At 43.3% G+C, this 22,320-nt stretch overlaps 1 protein-coding gene across 1 annotated transcript in view; it reads right to left on the bottom strand.

Annotated features, from left to right (window-relative positions):
• The window catches only part of LOC126981605 (nuclear RNA export factor 1-like), a 115,556-nt gene that overhangs the window by 70,581 nt on the left and 22,655 nt on the right, over positions 1-22,320 (bottom strand). Inside the window, exons 2-4 of the mRNA XM_050833045.1 lie at positions 13,139-13,314; positions 4,907-5,016; positions 1,335-1,416 (exon numbers count right to left, since the gene is read on the bottom strand). Coding sequence (XP_050689002.1) covers positions 1,335-1,416; positions 4,907-5,016; positions 13,139-13,314 — 368 coding nt within the window. The remainder of the gene's footprint in view (positions 1-1,334; positions 1,417-4,906; positions 5,017-13,138; positions 13,315-22,320) is intronic.

Genomic DNA, 22,320 nt, shown 5'->3' with positions numbered 1-22,320 from the left:
ATGCGCGGCCAACCCACCCATCTTGACTCAACCACATAAACACATGGATCGAATAGCTACACACACACACACACACACACACCAGACACATTAAGAACCATTGCAGATGTTTCTGACAAACAGAAACGACTTCACCAATGCTTGAGTGTGTTAGAACGTATTTGGTGATTGGCTCACATGAACCAAACCTAGCTCTTGGCAAGAAGAGAGCAGTCGTCTTTAACACTGCTCTCTTCTTGCCATTGGGTGTGTTTGGTTTGTATGAACCACTCACCAAATAAGTTCTAACACACTCTAGGAAATGGCGAAGCTATTTTTGTTTGTGAGAAACATCTGCCATGGTTCATGATGAGTCTGGTGTGTGCATGAGTGTGTGTGTCTTTGTTGTTACTCGATCCACGTGTTTACGTGGTCGGAGTCTAGATGGGTGGGTTGGCTGCTCACGCGCAATGGTGACAATGAGAACTGGCATGGAGGACCTTCAGGCACGCCACACCCACAACAGTTTCTTCCTTCCATTTAACTGCAGCAACAAGTCCATAACTTGGGTAATGGCAGCACAAGCCACGAGAGCTCTTATTTTAGCAGACGATGCCATGTTGATACAGGGCAAGTGTTTTGTTTACGTTGTGGATGTGGTTACAGGCAACCGACCTTGGCCGTGTGTGATGCCAGCTTACGGACAACCGACAACACGCTCCCAGAATGGCACACAGGTGTTGCTAGTAGCCACAACGATAAGAGGAAAACAGCCAGTGTGACACCGCCCCAAGGCAGCGAGGCCGCTAACCAGGTGAGCGCCAGCGACAACGTCACCGGACTCCCAGCGAATCACAAGCGTGTTTTCAGAGCTCAGCCAATCGTAAGGCTTCATCAGTGGCTTTAAACGAACCGTTCTCTCTTCCTGTTTTCTTCTTTTTTCCAAGGTACGTATTTTGAAATAACAAGGGAGTAAAGGAGGAAAAAAAATGAGCTCCGGGGGGCAGCATGAGCCAATTATAAAGGCGCCACTATAAACAGTTGCCTGCTCCATGACGGGCTCGGGCCGACCATCAGGCCCAGATGGATAGTCTACCGGCGCCATAGCCCACATGTAAAAAAATAAAATAAATAAATAAATAAAAATAAAAATCCACAGGTCGGAACAGATAAGCGCTTTTTCAGTGTTTTCAATACCTCAAGTTTCGCGATCCTCGAGTTTAGTGCTATACCTTCGGAACGAAGCGAGCGCGAAACTCGAGAGGGTACTGTAGATGGCAATAACAGGGATTTTTTGCATAACTGGTGGGGGTTGCAGTTTTCACAACACACACAAACTGGCTACAATAACTTACCAAGACTTTGTGCCAACCCATCTTGTTGTTAGGATTGTTCGTATAGGGTCGATTGCCACGCCGCTTGTACTGGTCCTGACGCCTACAAAAAGAAAAAAATGTTACCATACCATAAGAGATGTTAAAAATTGCAAAACAAATGTAAAGAGAGAGAGCAGATGTAGTTAGGCCAAAGTTTGTAAAAGATGAAGGAGGGAACATCATGGTGGAGAAAGAAAAGATATTGGAAAGATGGAGTAAATATTTCAGTGAACTGTTAAATGAGGAAAATGAATATACGATAAATGAAACTAAAAAGTAGAAGACCCACAAGAAAAAATTACGGAAGAGAAAGTAAAAGAAGCACTAAAGGAAATGGAAAATGGTAGAGCAGCAGGGCCTTCAGGGCTAACAGTAAATTTAATAAAAGCAGCAGGAAAGGAAGGAGAGGTGGAATTGACAAGAGTGTTAAGCCATGTATTAAAAAGGGAGAGATACCAGAAGACTGGAAAGGAAGCTACACTATACCCATTTTTAAAGGGAAAGGAAATGCTTTGAAATGTGGTAACTATAGGGGGATAAGGTTACTGGAGCATGGCATGAAAGTATATGAAGAAGTCCTGGAGAAGAGGCTGAGAAGGATAATAAGAATCGATAAATGCCAGTTTGGCTTTTGCCCTGGAGATCAACAACTGAAGCATCATATACTATGAGAGGGCTTCAGGAAAGGTTTATGGAGAAGAGGAGATTGTACCATGTTTTTGTAGATCTAGAGAAGCCATTTGACAGAGTACCAAGGGAAATTATAAGATGGGCATTGAGAAGGCAAAGAGTACCAGAAAGATTGGTTGCATCGGTGATGGGATTATATGAAGGTACAAAATCGAAAGTGAAAACTGTGGTGGGAACATCAGATGAGTTCGAAATTGGAGTGGGGGTTCACCAGGGACCTGTACTTAACCCGCTCTTGTGTATAACATTAATGGAGGAGGCAACAATGGAAGCAAGAGGAGAAGCACCATGGGAACTGCTGTTTGCAGATGACTTGGTAGTAAATGCAGAGACAGCAGAAGAAGTGAAAGAAAAGTTTAATAAATGGAAGGAAGGAATGGAGACCAGTTTGAAAATTAATATAGAAAAAACACAGTACATGGTGACTGGAAAAGAAGCAAGAGAAAAGATTAAATCAGGAAAATATCCATGTGGATGTTGTGGGAAGGGAGTAGGTGTAAATTCAGTCTTGTGCACATGTTGCAGGCAATGGTGTCACCTTGGACGCTCATGCCCTAGGAATGTAAGAGGAGTGCAGAATTTTACATGCCAAGCTTGTGTAAGGAGACATCAAGGACAAGAAACTGAGAGGGATGAACTAGAGGTGAATGGAGGAAAGCTGGATGATGCAGAACATTTCTGTTATCTGGGAGATGTTATGGACCGTGAGGCGGGAGTGGAGAGGACAGTGAGAGCAAGAATGGCGGCAGCGTGGTTAAAGTGGAAGGAGGTGGCTAGTCTGCTCGTGAGTCGTAGCATCCCTCAAAAAAGGAAGTGTAGGGGTGTATTTCATCAGTGGTGTTGTATGGAGCAGAAACATGGGCTCTAACCAGAAAATTGATGGAGGTATTGAGAGCATGTGATCGCAGAATGCTGAGGTATATGACAGGGATCAGGTGGCAAGACAGGGTGTCCAGTGCAATTTCTTTTTTTTTTTTTTCTTTTTTTTTCCAGCACAGAGCAACTCAAGGGCAACAAAAAGATGTAAAAGAAAATGCCCGCTAACTGTTGCTCTCACATAGTGATAAGTATAGAGTGGCCAAAAGAGAGGTTAATTTCGGATGGAGAGGTGTCTTGATACACTCCTCTTGAAAGAGGTCAAGTCATAGGCAGGACGAAATGCAGACGAAGGAAGACTGTTCCAGGGTTTACCAGTGAAAGGGATGAAAGAATGGAGATGCTGGCTAACTCTTGCATAAAGGCTTTGGACAGTATAGGGATGAGCATGAGTAGAAAGTCGTGTGCAGCAGGAGGGGGAGGCATGCAGTTAGCAAGTTCAGAAGAGCAGTCAGCGTGAAAATATCGATAGAAGATAGAAAGAGAGGCAACATGGCGGAGGAATTTAAGAGGTAGAAGACTATCAAAGAGGAGGAGAACTGATGAGACGAAGAGCCTTAGACTCCACTCTGTCCAAAAGAGCTGTGTAAGTGGAGCCCCTCCACATGTGAGATTCATACTCCATGTGAGGGCAGACAAGCCCCTTATAAATGGAAAGCATCTGTGCGGGGAAGAAGAACTGGCGGAGACAATACAGAACGCCCAACCTCGAGGAAGCTGATTTAGTGAGAGAAGAGATGTGAAGTTTCCAGTCGAGATTTTGAGCTAAGGATAGACTGAGGATATTTACTGTTGAAGAAGGTGACAGCTGAGTGTTATCGAAGAATAGGGGATTGGTGTTTGGAAGATTGTGTCGAGTTGATAGGTGGAGAAATTGGTTTTTTGAGGCATTGAAGGACACAAGGTTCCTTTTACCACAATCAGAAATGATAGCAAGGTGTGAGGTTAAGTGTTCTGCAGCCTCCAGTCTGGAGTCTTGTAATTTCTGTTGAGAAGGTCTACTGTTGAAAGAAGTTGAATAATGTAGAGTGGAGTCATCAGTGTATGAGTGTTATGGAAAGATCATTGATGAATAACAGGAAGAGAGTGGGCGGAGATAGAACGGCCGGAAAGGAAGCTGGATATAAAGGAACAGAGAGAAGGATAGAAACCATAAGAGGGCAGTTTAGAAAGCAAAGACTTGTGCCAGACTCTATCGAAGGCTTTCGGTATGTCTAGCACAACTGTGAAAGTTTCACCGAAATGGCTGAGAGAGGATGAAAAGTCAATTAAGAGAGCAAGAAGATCGCCAGTAGAACGCCCCTTGCGGAACCCATACTGGCGATCAGATAGAAGGTCAGAAGTGGAAAGGTGCTTTTGAATCTTTCGGTCAAGGATTGATTAAAAAGCTTTAAATAAACAGGAAAGTCAAGCTATAGGGCGGTAGTTAAAAGGATTGGATCGGTCACCCTTCTTATGTGGTCTTCTGGACAGCATGTGAGTAGTCTTAGGCCACTCGGTGGTGACTGAAAAATCCGTCACGCTATCCACTCAGCCACCACCTCCCTTAGGTGTGTTCCAACTTACGTCGAAAATCGGGTTGCGACACATCGTTAGAAACGGAACTCTGTCGTAAGTCAATGACCTCCTGTACTCTTAAACACTTTCTACACTCTTAAACCTAAGTAATTTTAACAACATAAAATTCTATATTTTTATATTGTTTTCTTTTTTTTTTTAGGCTAGAAAATGCTTATTTTACCGCAAAAATAATTGAAATAATAAACATAAAAAATACCTATAAACTGCAAAATCCCGCGATATAGCGAAAAATCCGATATGAAACTAGATACATACAACTGAAAAATCCGCGATAAGTGAACCACAATATGGCGAGGAATCATTGTACATAGAATGACTTTTTGCAACGATAAAGTTTTATAAAATGATCACTAGAATAGATAAGCAATGAGATTACCAAAACCTCAAAATTTTAACATAATTACCTGTTCCTCTCTTTGCTGCCAGCCATTTCTGTATCATCATCTTTGTATTGAGCCCTACGGGGACCATGGCCACCTCTACCACCAGCTCTTCTACTGCCACGCCAGTGACCCTGAGGAGAAAATCAATTAATCCATCAATAGGGGCATATGCTGAGGGGTAAAAGATAGTACAAACATTGAAAAAGGTTTTGGAACATTTAAAGAAGTAATGGTAACTACAACAAAAAAGTGGTAGGCATGAAAGTGGTGAGCGATGGGAAAAGAAAAGGAAATTCATGGTGGACAGAAGAGATAAGGAGGATAGTAAAAGAAAAAAAGGGAACTTTTTAAGAAAACTCAAGAAAGAAATGTGGCTGAGCAAGTAAAAAGGGAAAGGAAAAAGAAATATAAAGAATGCAAAATGAAATTAAAACAAGCAATAAAAGAAAGTAAGAAGAGAATTGATGAAGACTTTGGAAAAAGACCAAGTGAAAAATATAAAGGGAACAGGAAATCATATTGGAAAGAAGTAAAAAACAAAAGTAATGCAGAAAATATCTCCCCAAGTAAAGTAAATGAAGTTGTGGATGAGAATGGAAAGATGTTGAAAGACGGGGAAGCTGTGAAAGATATGGAGAAAATATTTCAAAAACTTAATGAATCTTGAGGATGGACGTCCAGCAGCTGTAACAGCAGCAGTTTTGAGTAGAGGTAGAGGAGGAGTATATAAAGAAAGAAGTATAACAAATGAAGAAGAAAATCAAGCAATAAAAAGATTAAAAAATGGAAAGGCAGCAGGAATTGATGGAATCACAGTGGAAATGTTGAAGTGTGGAGATGTAATTGTTAAATGGATGGTCAAGATAGGCGAAGTAGCATGGGAAGGGGGGGGGGGGGGGTGCCAGTAGACTGGACAAAAGCCATCATGTTCCAAGTTTACAAGAGGGGAATGTGGCAGCTATAGAGGTCTAAGTCTCCTGAGTATACCCGGAAAGGTATATGGAAAAGTCATAATAGAGAGAGTGCAAAGACTTACAGAAGAGAAAATCAGTGAAAAACAAGGAGGCTTCAAGAAGGGAAGGGGATGTGTGGATCAGATATTTTCCTCATAGTTGAACTAAAAATGGGTCTACAACCGTCATTCCACACCATGGAAACCTAGATGACCTGTGACTTCACCAGCCTGACATTTGACAGGTATCCACCATCTTGCTGGCATAGGAATGATAGTTAACCCTTTCCTTGCGCGCAGTCTGGACGAGACTATCTCCTCAGGTGCAGTTGGGGAGCCCAATGGGGGGGTTCTTTTAACCTCTGTATCTCAAAAACTATTCATCACAGCTAAAAAACAAAAACACCACTGGAAAGAGGAGGTCCAGATCTATAGGAGTCGGTTATGTATGCCTCTCTTGCGAATGTTCATGCACATTCAGGGAGTGTTGAATGTTAACACTTACGTCGGTGCGTGCGGGATGATCAGCCATATTGAGGTTACTGTGGACATCTCTTTTTCAGACTCTGGCAAGGGAGTATTGCCAACTGCAATATTTACAACTTTTTGGTCATAGAATCAGTTAGGTGATAGGTGAAGCAATGCAAAAATGCTGCTATATTGGGCAAGAACATCCACCAGTTACTCGTCCGTAGATTTGCCTCGCTGGGCTGATATGATTTTCCACCAAATTTAGTGAAGATCCCACTCAATTGGCAATACTGTGATGTGAGAATTAGTGTTGGAACACTCTCATACGCGGGAGATTTGAGTGCGGCTGGAGCTCGCAGCGAGTGTTTAGTGCCACCAGCAAATACACCTAACACCCACTGCAAGCGTTTAGCAATGAAAGGGTTAATAACAGTCGGCAGCTTTATTGGTCAGGGGCTGATGTCGACTCCACCCATTGGTAACAGCAGCACAATCCACAGTAGCCCTTACTTTATTAGCAGACGGCGCCATGTCAATACAGGGCAACTGCTTTGTTTACGTTGTAGATACGAGTAACCAACCTTGGCCGTGTGTAACACACACCCGGAAAAGCTGGAGTTGCCGGTTGCCCCTACCGCCAACGCGGTTGGAGGAAAAAGGCCCAGTGTGACACCAGCTTTACTAAGTGGAAGGCTTGCTATTCATAGCTTGAAACACCGTTCGTCACCAGAGATGTTTTTTGTTCGGAAAATTTGTTCGTGATGAGAGGTACAGGTTACTCTCGATTTACGCGAGTTTGGTTTACGCATTTTTGAAATAACGCGGAGTCCAAAATCCAAAGAAATGTTTAATTTACACGTTTTTTCCACTTATACACTACTCAACAATAGGGGTGCGCAGGTACCGGTACCAGTACCGGTACTAACAGTACCAGCTATACAGTACGGTACCGGTACCAGACTGCTCGGTACCTTTACCAATACTAGCCAGTCGCTCATGGTGTCCCTCATTTCTTCCTCACACGAATGAGGCTGAGATTGAGTGCCTGAGTGGATATCTCGGTGATATGGATATTCTCTCTCTCTCTCTCTCTCTCTCTCTCTCTCTCTCTCTCTCTCTCTCCACAGAATGAATATTTATTTTTTGATAGAAACCTACCTCGTTTGATTTACATTGTTTTTGATTTACGCGACCTCTTCAAGGACACAATACCCACGTAAATCGAGAGTTACCTGTATAACACGCACCTCAAACTTTAAGACAACAATTTTGAAGAAAAAAAAAAGTTCTTAAAATGCTCAGAAATACGTACGGGTTAAAGAACATTGACAATGTACAGTTTCCCGAAATTTATATATTTTTGGTGTAATCTTTACTGCTTGAATTGACAAGTGTCCTTGAGTAAAGCAATGAAAATTGGTGCCGGGCTGGTGTTGCGAGAAATACATCCCCGTACATACTGATGATGCACAGCTTCTGATATCATAATTAGCATATTATTCTCACCATCACTCGTAGGTTATGACAGACAACTAGGCAAGACACAATTCACGCGGTTCTGGTGACACGCGGCATGCAGCTGTTTGTTGTTTGGGTGTGGTTGTGTGGTTTGTAAACAATGCAAATGACGGCTGGGCGTGAAATAACTCCTCGTACAAGACTCATGATGTAGAGTTTCTGATATCATATTTACCCCATTATTCTCACTAATATTAATAATTAATAATGAACACATGGATATTTTTTTCCAATATAATTCTTTTATGTAGCTTGTACTGCTCCTTAGTCATACAATCGTAAGCCACCTGTGACATCAAGATCAAGATCATACAAATGGTGCCCGACGGGAAAACAGGATAACAGCAGGGCATGGGCGATGCTCCACCGATTTAATTTTTGTATAGTAGTTATTTGATCACCCTGTATTCTAAGGTAACATATTATAAGACAGCTATGGACTATGAAGGATCATTAACAATAATAAAGGTAAGTTTGCCGTTGTTATTGTATAAGACGAAACACAGACCCTTAAAACACTCCAAAGAAGAAAAAGAAAAAAACATTAAAAATTTGTACATTCGGCATATAACGTGCAGGGCTAAACTTTCAGGCCTTTTTTATGTGAAAAAGGTGTGCGTTATACATTCAGTGGAGAGAGAGAGAGAGAGAGAGAGAGAGAGAGAGAGAGAGAGAGAGAGAGAGAGAGAGAGAGAGAGAGAGAGAGAGAGAGAGAGAGAGAGAGAGAGAATATCCATATCACCGAGATATCCAATCAGGCACTCGGTCTCAGCCTCAATCGTCTGAGAAAGAAATGAGGGACAGCATGAGCGCCTGGCTAGTATTGGTACCGGTACTGTACCGTATAGCTGGTACCATTACCTGCCCACCCCTATCGTTGAGTAGCGTGGCAGCGTGGGTACTGTATTGTTGTTCAAGTGGCACGCGGGAAGAACTGAGCTCAGCTGTGTGGCCACGGCGCCGTGCGAGTCCAGTTGCGTGAGACATATGGTGGCCACTCCGTAAAATTTCGCGTATAAGTGGAAAAAACGTGTAAATTAAATATTTATTTGGATTTTAGACCCCGCGTTATTTCAAAAACGCGTAAAACAAACTCACGTAAATCAAGAGTTACCTGTACAGATGGACAAACCTACAGCTTCTGGTAGTTTTCTGTGTGTTATGATATAATCTGCTAACTCTTTCAGTTATAAATCATAAAATCACTAATATCATGATTGACTTTTCAATGCCTATTGAATGTAAACTGCCGCCACAGCCGCAAAATAGCTCACAGAAAGGTTCAACTTGCTTACTGTTTCCATATTTCCCTTACCACTCACAAACTAGAACAAAACCAGGCAAATTAATACTTTTAATGCTGTGTATTCCCACAGCGTGCATGTGTGGTGGACGGCAGAATGACTAATTTCAGCAGGGAGATATTTCTCGCAACACAGGCCAGTGTAGTGGACCCGACCGTCGGTGCCATGTGATGTGATGGTGTCGGAGGTATTGCCTTTACAACGGCACCAGTGTAGTGGACCTTCTTCTTCTGTTGAGCTGTAATGCTTTATATCGCTTCTTAGGTCCTCCTCCTCCACACTTTTATACTTCACAACATGCACTTAGTTACTTCACAGTGTGCACTTATTCACTTCACCCTGAACTTAAGTGTTTTTCTGTCCTTTTCTTTCCCTGATTTTTCTTTTCTATGCCCTTTTGCTATTTTCCAGTATTACTTTTCACCATCGCTGCCATGCATTACAGGCCAAAAGAAGAAGAAGAAGAAGAGGAAAACAACACCGGGAGTTCTACAATTTTCATAGACTGGAGAAAAAGTTTTTTGGACTGTGGTTCCACAGCATGGTGTGTTCTTTTATCTTGTTAATCGAGCAGTAAGCAAAGCAGCTCTGCCAGTCCATTTTAAGAGTCTCTTGGTGGTCCATCTTCCACTGCTCCTCACTCCTCAGCCACTGCCATCGTCTGTTTGTTTACATACAGCCGTGAGGTACCCTCTTACCCACGCTCGTACCCATAACCGTTTTCCATTCATTCGAACACCCAACAATTAACTCACTCCTGGCTAGGGATACGGGCAACCGCGGAAGCATGAGTGAGCTGGCCCAGCCCACCCACTCTTCCCCCCTCCTGCCTTACCCATCCCAGCTGGGGTGGGGCAGCACGTGAGAACAGTAGTAGGGTGGGGGTGGAGAGATGTGGAACCACTAGGTAAACAAACTGCTGCCCTACTCACAAGGAGATATTTAAACCGTAAAGCGTCAGACACATCAGAGATACATCAGCTGCTCTCAGACATTCGAGTATCAGACGTAAGAGATACGTTGCCCTCCTCCCATCCTTTTCCTGATATATTACGTCCTCAAAACGTCTCCATATACATTACAAGCACTGTGTATGATGCCTCCTTGACCCTATTAACATGAATATTGTCTTATTTTCCTTTCATTAGTTTTCAATTTTGTAGCGGTTTCTGCTCCATTCTTTTTGTGGTAGTTGCCTTATGGAGCTTCGACCCCGCTAATAATAATACTACGGTCTAATTTCCATTACTTACTCTCCCCTTTTCTAGTGTTTTTTGGTGTGTTTTGTGATGTGGTTTTGAAACCTTGTACAATATGAATTATGGTATGCCCTTCGTTTTGTTGCATGGAAAGCAAATACATATTATTCAAAAAGTATTTGCACTCTGAAAGGCAACACTCACGGCATATGTAGTGGCTGCCATCGGTTTGATTTTTAGACACAAACACACACTCTCTCTCTCTCTCTCTCTCTCTCTCTCTCTCTCTCTCTCTCTAACACACACACACACACACACACACACACATATGAGGAAAGACTAAAGGAAATGGAATTACCAACACTAGAACAAAGAAGAGAAAGGGGAGACCTAATACAAATCTACAAATTATTGAGCAAAATGGAAGAAGTAAACAACGAGAGTTACTACTAAAAGAAGAAATTACCACCAGGAACACAAGAGGACATAGTAAAAAATTGAGGAAGGGAAGATGCTTGAGAGACATAAAGAAATACAGAGGTTTGGAACAGACTAAGTGAGGATATAGTATCGGCGAGAAGTGTGCAAAGCTTTAAGGAAAAGTTGGATAACTGTAGATACGGAGACGGGACCACATGAGCGTAAAGCCCAGGCCCTGTAAAACTACAACTAGGTAAATACACACGGCCAGGTAGCTCAGTGGTTAGAGCGTCTGCCTCACAACCAGAAGGATTGGGGTTCGATTCCCCGCCTGGGTGAAGATAAGTTGGGTTTATCTTCTTTCATGTGTAGCCCCTGTTCACCCAGCAGTGAGTAGGTAAGTGACATAAGGCGAGGAGTTGTGACCTCGCTGTCGTGGTGTGTTGTGTGTGAGTGGTCTTAGTCCTCCCCAAAGATCAGTCACTGAGCTCTGAGCTCCTTCCGTAGGGGAATGGCTGGCTGTCTCGAAAGAGACCCACAGCAGACCAAGAGGTGAATTACACACACAAACACACACACATTCTCCACCAGCACAAAAATAATTATACATAACCAATCACATGGGAAAGGGCTCTTTTCATGACTATAATTTCTTGAAGCTAAAATATGACATGTTTTTTAACTCTCAACACAGTAACAATGTTATGCACGTCCCCAACTAACTGCTTGAAGTGTTAGAAAAAGAGGAAGCAAAAAAACTACAAATATAAGGTTTCACTAAGCCATTAACTTCAGCGCGGAATATCTTGTGCGCCATAATACTACTTCCAGTCAATTCTGGGCGCAATGACTGTCATTTCCATTCCTTTCACATCATTTAAGACTGGTTTCGCCAAGAAAAAAATCAAAGATGTGGCCGGCACCACAAGGCGTCATATTTGCCGACGCTTTACAGGTCAAAATGTTAACTCAATACTCAACCAAGTATTAACCCTTTCCATACAGTGACGCCAACGTCATCATCATGAAGCGCCAGTAGCATACACAACGATTGAGTGATCCCGTATTCTGTTCTGGCTGTACCTAGGAACTCTGTATATTGCCCTTGAGTTCCGATTTTTCTCCTTAGTAGAAAACGCCTCAAGCCTGTTTATTTTATAGTAAACTATTTTCTCTCTCTCTCTCTCTCTCACACACACACACACACACACATGTATGCATGGCATTTTGTAATGCATTATTGAGCATCAGGCAGCTCGACTACTGATGAAAACAGGCAGTGGACGCCTGCCTATTCTTTTTTACGTAAAGAGAGAGAGAGAGAGAGAGAGAGAGAGAAAAATAGCTTACCACCAAATGAACAGGCTTGAGTCGTTTTCTGAAGTTTGTCATCCACATCTTCAGGGTGAGAGAGAACGAGAGAATAGAAAGGAAAATATTACCGATGTAGCTTCATATCTTGTGTGATATGAAAATTAGCTGCTGTAGCCCAGTGATGTATTGTGCTCTGCCACGACATATGACTACCTGCTAACCACCTACACTGAACAGGAAGGGATGGAACTATGATCTTCCCAGGCGGAAATGAGCATTATATCGACTGAGCTACCACGGCTATGGGCTCAAGAAGGGTTGCAGTTTCATCAAATCTTACTTTCCTTTCAACTCTCTCTCTCTCTCTCTCTCTCTCTCTCTCTCTCTCTCTCTCTCTCTCTCTCTCTCTCTCTCTTCCTCCCCTTGTACCAGTGAGGTGTCAATCTTTTGACCACCCTCTCTCTCTCTCTCTCTCTCTCTCTCTCTCTCTCTCTCTCTCACACACACACACACACACACACACACACACACGACCCACCTCTGGGAGGACGGCCTTTCAACCTTTTACTCCATGAAATAAGTGTGTATTGCCGGTGAATCAGTGGGATATTTTCCATGATCTTACGTCTGTGTCCTTCCCTTCCCTCTCCTCCACTTTCCTCCACAAATCTATTTGTTTATCACAACTAATATAAGGAAATACAATTCAGTAGATACACGTCATCTACACATAATGCAAATTTCTCTGTATATTTATGCATACATCTCAAAATTATCATCCTGTTTCTTTATGTGCACCATTTAATTGTGCATGTTTTTATATATAATACATGATGATTATGTTGAGTTTATGGCTTAAAAATTATTATATTCAGTAGTGACGTTTGAAATTTGACGCGTGCAGCCAGACCGAATATGGGGCGGGGCGCTGTTGTCGCCCGGCCGTAGTGAAGGAGTTAATAATATTCTTGGCCTGGTCTTGAGTGCAAGCAGCTGTAAGTCGCATATGTCATAACTCGAGGACTGCCTGTAAACATAATTACTTATCAATAAACATTAAAACTGAAGGCATTACCTCAGGGAATCGGCTACTTCTGTCTTCATCCCAGCCTCCATCCCAGGTTCTCCCTCCTCTTGCTCCCCCTCGAAATTTGTTTCCCGAGCGGTAATGCCTGTAATTACCACGACTGCTGCCGCTGCCACTGCCACTGCCACTGCCACTGCTACGTGCCATTCCTCTGTCATCATGTTCTGCAAATACAAAATAAATGATTTTCCTAAATGACTAATAAATTTCTAACCAAAAAAAGGTTTACAATGAAATAAAAAAATTATGCTGAGTGGTCAAAAATGGCAGCTAACTAACAATATGGCCAAGCATGGTGATGAAAGACACTACAAGGAGGATGGAAGGGTTGACAAAACCAGTAGCAGCACCAGGATTAAACTGCTCCACTAATGAATCAATTATTGAATTCTATTCAACTATACAATTATTTGATTTGTTCTGACTTGTGTGATTCAGTAAAGTAGGACATCAACTTCATGAGGAACAGAAAATAGTTTTCTTATATTTGGGGGGGCACTACATCAGGTCCATGAACCTTTTAAGGATTCAGGTCAGGCAGAGCATAAGAGAACATTGTCATTAAGAATTTTAATAACAGGCATACCGGATTCAGAGGTGGTTTGAGTAAGCCAGAACTAACACAGAATTATGTAGAGTGGAATTTTCAGAGAAAGTTTGAGCAAAAAGTTCAACTTTTGACAGGTGTGACAGAAGGGTTACTGTCAGGACTAAGAGGTGGGAAAACTGAAGTAAAATTGTTAGATACTTTTGGTTAGATGCCTGAAGGCTCTGGAAGAATTAGAGAAACCAAGGCTTTGGCATTTTCTATTAATGAGAGTTTTTTGGTAAGTTGAAGTACAGGAGTGTGAAGGCTCAGGTACCTACCTTTTTGTGAATGGCTGTGAAAAATTAAATGGAGTCTCACAGAACGAATTATGAATTGGTCGGATACATAACAGTGACACACTTCATAGTTGGCGAAACACTCCCTAACCCCAAACTACCACCAAATAACGATACTAGTACTCACTTGGTCAATATGTAGAACTAGCATGGAGCGTTAAAAAGATCAATTCCCTATAAAACAGATCCGTTACATAATTAAAAATTCTGGGGATATGTTAACCAAAATTCACACGGGAAATCAATACAATGTACTTAGCTCTGATGGTGGTTATGGAATGGATGAAATGTAGTGAAGGAGGAGACCATCTGGCTGAGTTCCCTGCTTCTTGTAAGCTAAGGACAATGTATCATTACACTACATTGTGTGTTGTACTGATTTACACATGTACAAATGAAATAACAATAAAAGTTGTGGGAAGGTGAGACAGTACTAACACAAGAAGCAGGTGGTGAAGGGTTTGTGTCTTATACCCGAGTGGTGGGCTTTGTGCCTCAAGTGTACATGACATGAATTATGTGTCGAAGCTTCGAAGTTTCGGCACGTGACGTCACTTTTTGCCACGTCACCCAGGATTGCTGGTTAAAAAAATTCCCCCATGATTTACTGTCGTAAATTGGAATTATATTATTTTGCCCGAAGTGCATAATTTCTCCCTACTGACATTAAGGATTTAACGGAAGGTAATTCTATACAAAAATTTCCGACAGCTGCCTCTCTATCTTTAATAGCACAAGAACAAGCGTGATTGAACCAGAGCATTTCAGCATGAGGTATAGAGAAAGTGATAGTGCAGTGGCAACAGGGCTGAAAAATTACATAACCCCTCCACCCGGTAGAACAAAACCAAACCTGTTTTAAATGAAGGGTATGGATGTCTTTTAACATATTATGGGGTTTGTACTAAAATAAATTGGAATTAACCCTTTGTTAAAATCTGGGAAATTTTTACAATTCATGTTATATGCGCCTAAGTCAGTTCTGGGTATGAAATTCACAGAAACTCCTCATGTTTTCCTGGTTTTATTCATGGTACATCTGGACAAATACAGTAATGCTAAAAATTATCCAAAATTAATATAATTAACTTCCTTTTCTATTTTCTACTGACTGAATGGGCACCTTCATGAAAACTGCTCCTAAGAAGGATGTTGATATGCTTTCAAGGAATATTGTATGTTTAGGAGCTAGAATGACAAAATCTCTCATATCAAACCTTGATGCTCAAGCAGCCATAAAGGGTCATAATCCATATTTCGTACTTTTCGGAAAGAGTAGGATAAATATGAGTGTTTACCAGTCTTTAATTTAAGAGTGTTACATTTATGTCTACTTTGTTGTTTTATGACAAATCTTGGAAAAAAAAAATCTGCCCAGACTGGTATTATTTATCGGTGATTTTTTCCATTATAACCTGCTAATCCTAGTCATCTCGCATAAAGTTCCTTTGATTCCTCTCAGTGAATTTCATCCACAGCCAATTGCAAGTAAATAAATATTTAGAACGTTCAGATAACTATAGGATGTACCAATGACTACATTTTGAACTATGGTATATGGCATGTATTCCTGGCCCTTTTAAAAGACTCAAATTTGGTTTAGTCTTCTGCACTATTAACAACTCCTAACTGAACATTCGGAAAAGTGTTCTCCTCCGCTGGCTACTTACTAGGCATGTGACAGGGGAGTATTGCGAGACTTTCAAGGAACTATGCAGCACCAAACACGGCAGAAAAGAACATAGTGAGTTGGGGAAGGCTAGAATACTAAGAGATACTGAGGACGTTTCCAGAGTGTATGAATACATCCAAAACCACTGCCAGGACCCATTCAATCTGAAGGAAGTGACTCAAGGACTGTTCAATATCGTGAGTGGCAGAATAGCTTCAAAACCAGTTGAGGAATCCCTCAGATCCTTGCCAGAGAAGGGGAAAGTTGCTTTTGAACAGTTCATCAAGGAACGATTGGTTGAGCAGAGCAAGAGTTTTTGGGATGCGATTCCAAAGAAACCTGCCCTCACCTTTGCTGACATGAAGAAGCATATGACCAATGACAAAGAGAAGAAAATAACCATTGACACTGAAGTGCTGTTCAGACGCCTACTTGCTGTTTCCAAGAACAGAGATGTTGATCTTCAAAGGGTCCTGTCATATGAGCTTGCTGCAGTTCCCCCATCCCTCTTTCATGACGATGGAGCTATAAGAAAGACAGATAAGTCAGAGTTGGCAAAGAAGCTTGAATCAGTATCTGATGAGATAGTGGAGTTGCCAGTATTGGAGTGAAGAATCTACTACATAATTGATGGTATGGCACTAATTCAAACTTTAAATGAGAATTTCTTCAAAACCTTCAACGACTTGGCAGAAATCATTGCCAAACAATTGATTAGGCTTTTAAAGAACCCAGTTTATCAAGCTGGAGAAGTCATAATCGTTTTTGACAGATATGATCGCCCTTCATCAATAAAGTTAGATGAACGAGAGCGCCGTGGAGCAGCAGTTAGTGCCAGTCAAACCCATCTAATCGTCGGCAACAGAACTGTGCCAAGCTTCAGACAGTTCTTGAAAGGGCAGGAACAAACCTGCACTTGTAGAATTTGTCAGTTCATACTTGATGGAGATCGTGGACCGCATTCCGACAGACAAGTCAGTTGTCATTGCTGGGGGTTTTCGAGATGGGGAAACTGTGGTCAGAGTCTCATGTCAGGGTATAAAAGAGCTAGCAGAACAGTTCAGTGACCAAGAAGAAGCAGATACTAGGATGGTATTGCACGTGGGCGTGAAGTCACAGTATCTGCGTGCTATCATCTGGTGTGATGACACTGACGTTCTAGTGATCCTGCTCTATTATATGAGCCTAGGGTTGCTGACTGATGAAGTTTTCATGCTTGCTGGCCATGCCGGCAAATATGTTACTAGAGAGCGGTTTATCCCTGTTCACTCTCTGGCATCAGAGTTGGGTAAAGCCACATGTCAGAGTCTCCCATCTGTTCACGCCATTACAGGATGTGACTCTACAAACGCAATTTTTGGCATCGGAAAGAAAACTGCATGTACCATTCTTCAGAATATGCCGAAGTCAGTCTGTTCAAAGCTTTACAAAAGTCCTGCAGAGAGTTGGTTAGCTGCAGCTACAGAATATGTCTTGCTCATGTATGGCAAGAAAGCCGGAAAGTGCAAGACCCTTCATGAACTTCGCTACAAACTTGCTACAACTACTGATAAACCAGCCAACCAGTTGCCCCCCACTGATGATGCTTTTAAGCAGCATGCTTTACGGGCCATGTACCAGTCACTCATCTGGTGTAATAGTCATCTTCCTAAGCCACAGCTTGGTGAACCTGAGGATTTTGGCTGGTACAGGGATTCGTCTGGGCTACACCCTATATTGTTCACTCAGGATTCAGCCCCAGCTGAAGTAAGAGACCTGACTCATCTGTACTGCCAATGCAAGGAAAGCAACTGCAAAGATGGTAGTAGGTGCACTTGTGTTCATGCAGGGCTGAAATGCATTGAACTTTGTATTTGTGAAGACTGTCCGAATGTTCAGTTAGGAGTTGTTAATAGTGCAGAAGACTAAACCAAATTTGAGTCTTTTAAAAGGGCCAGGAATACATGCCATATACCATAGTTCAAAATGTAGTCATTGGTACATCCTATAGTTATCTGAACGTTCTAAATATTTATTTACTTGCAATTGGCTGTGGATGAAATTCACTGAGAGGAATCAAAGGAACTTTATGCGAGATGACTAGGATTAGCAGGTTATAATGGAAAAATCACCGATAAATAATACCAGTCTGGGCAGATTTTTTTTCCAAGATTTGTCATAAAACAACAAAGTAGACATAAATGTAACACTCTTAAATTAAAGACTGGTAAACACTCATATTTATCCTACTCTTTCAAAATATGGATTATGACCCTTTATGGCTGCTTGAGCATCAAGGTTTGATATGAGAGATTTTGTCATTCTAGCTCCCTAAACATACAATATTCCTTGAAAGCATATCAACATCCTTCTTAGGAGCAGTTTTCATGAAGGTGCGCCCATTCAGTCAGTAGAAAATAGTAAAGGAAGTTAATTATATTCTTTTAAAAACACTTAATTTTGGATAATAAGGAGTTAAAATGAGAATCTGAGGTATCAAATCTGTACTTTTTTAGCATTACTGTATTTGTCCAGATGTACCATGAATAAAAACCAGGAAAACATGAGGAGTTTCTGTGAATTTCATACCCAGAACTGACTTATATAACATGAATTGTAAAATTTCAGATTTTCAAACAAAGGGTTAATTCATACAATTTATTTTAGTACAAACCCCATAATATGTTAAAAGACATCCATACCCTTCATTTAAAACAGGTTTGGTTTTGTTCTACCGGGTGGAGGGGTATCTCGTTAAATATGGCTCTTTTTCAGGTCTTGCCGCTGTACTATGAAGTAATACCTCAGTTTATGAGTGCCTTAGTTTACTAGTGTTTTGATTTACGAGCAAAAAGAAATCACTAAAAATGCCTTGGTTTACGACCGGTGACTTGGTGTACGAGCATCCTGTTTGTACAAGTTACAGACGCGAGTGTGGGTTCCCTTTGATCGCCGAAAGACAAGAGCACTCAGGGGCCAGATTCACAAAGCCTTCAATTCATAGTTTTGGGCAGTGGCAGTATCGTAACCAATGAGATTCATCCGAGGTGCCCTTTTGTCTATGCGTAGAGCTCCCTTGTTTTGGAGTATTGGGAAGAGAGAAATACGGCTACCCTCTGACTGGGAGGGTAGCCTACCCCATCATCACTTTCACATGGTGCGCACCGTTAGTATACCCTGTGGGGTAGAACCAACGGGGATGGGGGCAGCGACCATCAGCTGTCTTATTTTTTAATCCTTCTAGCCCGGACGAAAAGCAAGTCAGTACCACGTACGAACACGTGAAGCAGGTTCGGTACCACGTACGAACACGTGAAGCAGGTTCGGTACCACGTACGAACACGTGAAGCAGGTTCGGTACCACGTACGAACACGTGAAGCAGGTTCGGTACCACGTACGAACACGTGAAGCAGGTTCGGTACCACGTACGAACGCGTGAAGCAGGTTCGGTACCACGTACGAACACGTGAAGCAGGTTCGGTACCACGTACGAACACGTGAAGCAGGTTCGGTACCACGTACGAACACGTGAAGCAGGTTCCGTACCACGTACAAACGCGTGAAGCAGGTTCCGTACCACGTACAAACGCGTGAAGCAGGTTCGGTACCACGTACGAACACGTGAAGCAAGTTCGGTACCACATACGAACACATGAAGCAGGTTCGGTACCACGTACAAACGCGTGAAGCAGGTTCGGTACCACGTACGAACACGTGAAGCAAGTTCGGTACCACGTACGAACACGTGAAGCAGGTTCGGTACCACGTACAAACACGTGAAGCAGGTTCTGTACCACGTACGAACACGTGAAGCAGGTTCTGTACCACGTACGAACACGTGAAGCAGGTTCGGTACCACGTACAAACACGTGAAGCAGGTTCTGTACCACGTACGACCACGTGAAGCAAGTTCGGTACCACGTACAAACACGTGAAGCAGGTTCGGTACCACGTACGAACACGTGAAGCAGGTTCTGTACCACGTACGAACACATGAAGCAGGTTCTGTACCACGTACGAACACATGAAGCAGGTTCGGTACCACGTACGAACACGTGAAGCAGGTTCTGTACGAACACGTGAAGCAGGTTCTGTATCACGTACGAACACGTGAAGCAGGTTCGGTACCACGTACGAACACGTGAAGCAAGTTCGGTACCACGTACGAACACGTGAAGCAGGTTCGGTACCACGTACGAACACGTGAAGCAGGTTCGGTACCACGTACGAACACGTGAAGCAGGTTCGGTACCACGTACGAACGCGTGAAGCAGGTTCGGTACCACGTACGAACACGTGAAGCAGGTTCGGTACCACGTACGAACACGTGAAGCAGGTTCGGTACCACGTACGAACACGTGAAGCAGGTTCCGTACCACGTACAAACGCGTGAAGCAGGTTCCGTACCACGTACAAACGCGTGAAGCAGGTTCGGTACCACGTACGAACACGTGAAGCAAGTTCGGTACCACATACGAACACATGAAGCAGGTTCGGTACCACGTACAAACGCGTGAAGCAGGTTCGGTACCACGTACGAACACGTGAAGCAAGTTCGGTACCACGTACGAACACGTGAAGCAGGTTCGGTACCACGTACAAACACGTGAAGCAGGTTCTGTACCACGTACGAACACGTGAAGCAGGTTCTGTACCACGTACGAACACGTGAAGCAGGTTCGGTACCACGTACAAACACGTGAAGCAGGTTCTGTACCACGTACGACCACGTGAAGCAAGTTCGGTACCACGTACAAACACGTGAAGCAGGTTCGGTACCACGTACGAACACGTGAAGCAGGTTCTGTACCACGTACGAACACATGAAGCAGGTTCGGTACCACGTACGAACACGTGAAGCAGGTTCTGTACCACGTATGAACACGTGAAGCAAGTTCTGTACCACGTACGAACACGTGAAGCAGGTTCTGTATCACGTACGAACACGTGAAGCAGGTTCTGTACCACGTACGAACACATGAAGCAGGTTCGGTACCACGTACGAACGCGTGTAGCAAGTTCGGTACCACGTACGAACACATGAAGCAGGTTCGGTACCACGTACGAACACGTGAAGCAGGTTCTGTACCACGTACGAACACATGAAGCAGGTTCGGTACCACGTACGAACACGTGAAGCAGGTTCTGTACCACGTACGAACACGTGAAGCAAGTTCGGTACCACGTACGAACACGTGAAGCAAGTTCGGTACCACGTACGAACACATGAAGCAGGTTCGGTACCACGTACGAACACGTGAAGCAGGTTCTGTACCACGTACGAACACATGAAGCAGGTTCGGTACCACGTACGAACACGTGAAGCAAGTTCGGTACCACGTACGAACACATGAAGCAGGTTCGGTACCACGTACGAACACATGAAGCAGGTTCGGTACCACGCGAACACGTGACGCAAGTTCGGTACCACGTACGAACACATGAAGCAGGTTCGGTACCACGTACGAACACGTGAAGCAGGTTCTGTACCACGTACGAACACATGAAGCAGGTTCGGTACCACGTACGAACACGTGAAGCAAGTTCGGTACCACGTACGAACACATGAAGCAGGTTCGGTACCACGTACGAACACATGAAGCAGGTTCGGTACCACGTACGAACACGTGAAGCAAGTTCGGTACCACGTACGAACACATGAAGCAGGTTCGGTACCACGTACGAACACGTGAAGCAGGTTCTGTACCACGTACGAACACATGAAGCAGGTTCGGTACCACGTACGAACACGTGAAGCAAGTTCGGTACCACGTACGAACGCGTGAAGCAGGTTCGGTACCACGTACGAACACGTGAAGCAAGTTCGGTACCACGTACGAACACGTGAAGCAGGTTCGGTACCACGTACGAACACGTGAAGCAAGTTCGGTACCACGTACGAACGCGTGAAGCAGGTTCGGTACCACGTACGAACACGTGAAGCAAGTTCGGTACCACGTACGAACACGTGAAGCAAGTTCGGTACCACGTACGAACGCGTGAAGCAGGTTCAAACACAGGTTACTTGTGTTCGTATATATTCCATTCGAGTTCAGGTTATTGGTTATTCTCAAATGTTTGTTAGTTGGTTTGTTATTCTCAAGTAGCCAATAATCTTTTTTCCTGAGGACCCGTCTAAGTTGTATTCAACCAATAGCGATGCTCCGTGTAGGAACGTCCATACGTGGAGTGTTATAGTGTTTGGTGGTTCATGGGTCAGTATCAGCTTGTTTCCTCACTGAGTATGCCTTGATTAAAAAAGCGTACAAAGATGACGAAGAAGCGTTGAAAATTCTTTGTTATCACAGGGAGATATAGGCTGCTCTCTCTCTCTCTCTCTCTCTCTCTCTCACACACACACACACACACATGGCCCGGTAGCTCAGAGGTAGAGCGTCTGGCTCACAACCAGAAGGGCCGGGGTTCGATTTCCCGGCCGGGTGAAGATAAGTTGGGTGTATCTTCTTTCACGTGTAGCCCCTGTTCATCCAGCAGTGAGTAGGTACGCAACGTCAGGCAAGGAGTTGTGACCTCGTTGTCGCGGTGTGTTGTGTGTGAGTGGTCACAGTCCTACCCAAAGATCGGTACTACGAGCTCTGTGCTCTTTCGTAGGGGAAAGGCTGGCTGTCTCGA

The sequence above is a fragment of the Eriocheir sinensis genome, chromosome 48 (assembly GCF_024679095.1).
Source record: "Eriocheir sinensis breed Jianghai 21 chromosome 48, ASM2467909v1, whole genome shotgun sequence".
Taxonomy (NCBI): Eukaryota; Metazoa; Arthropoda; class Malacostraca; order Decapoda; family Varunidae; genus Eriocheir; species Eriocheir sinensis.
Note: the sequence above shows the minus strand (reverse complement) of the source record. Positions and strands in the feature narration are given on the sequence as shown.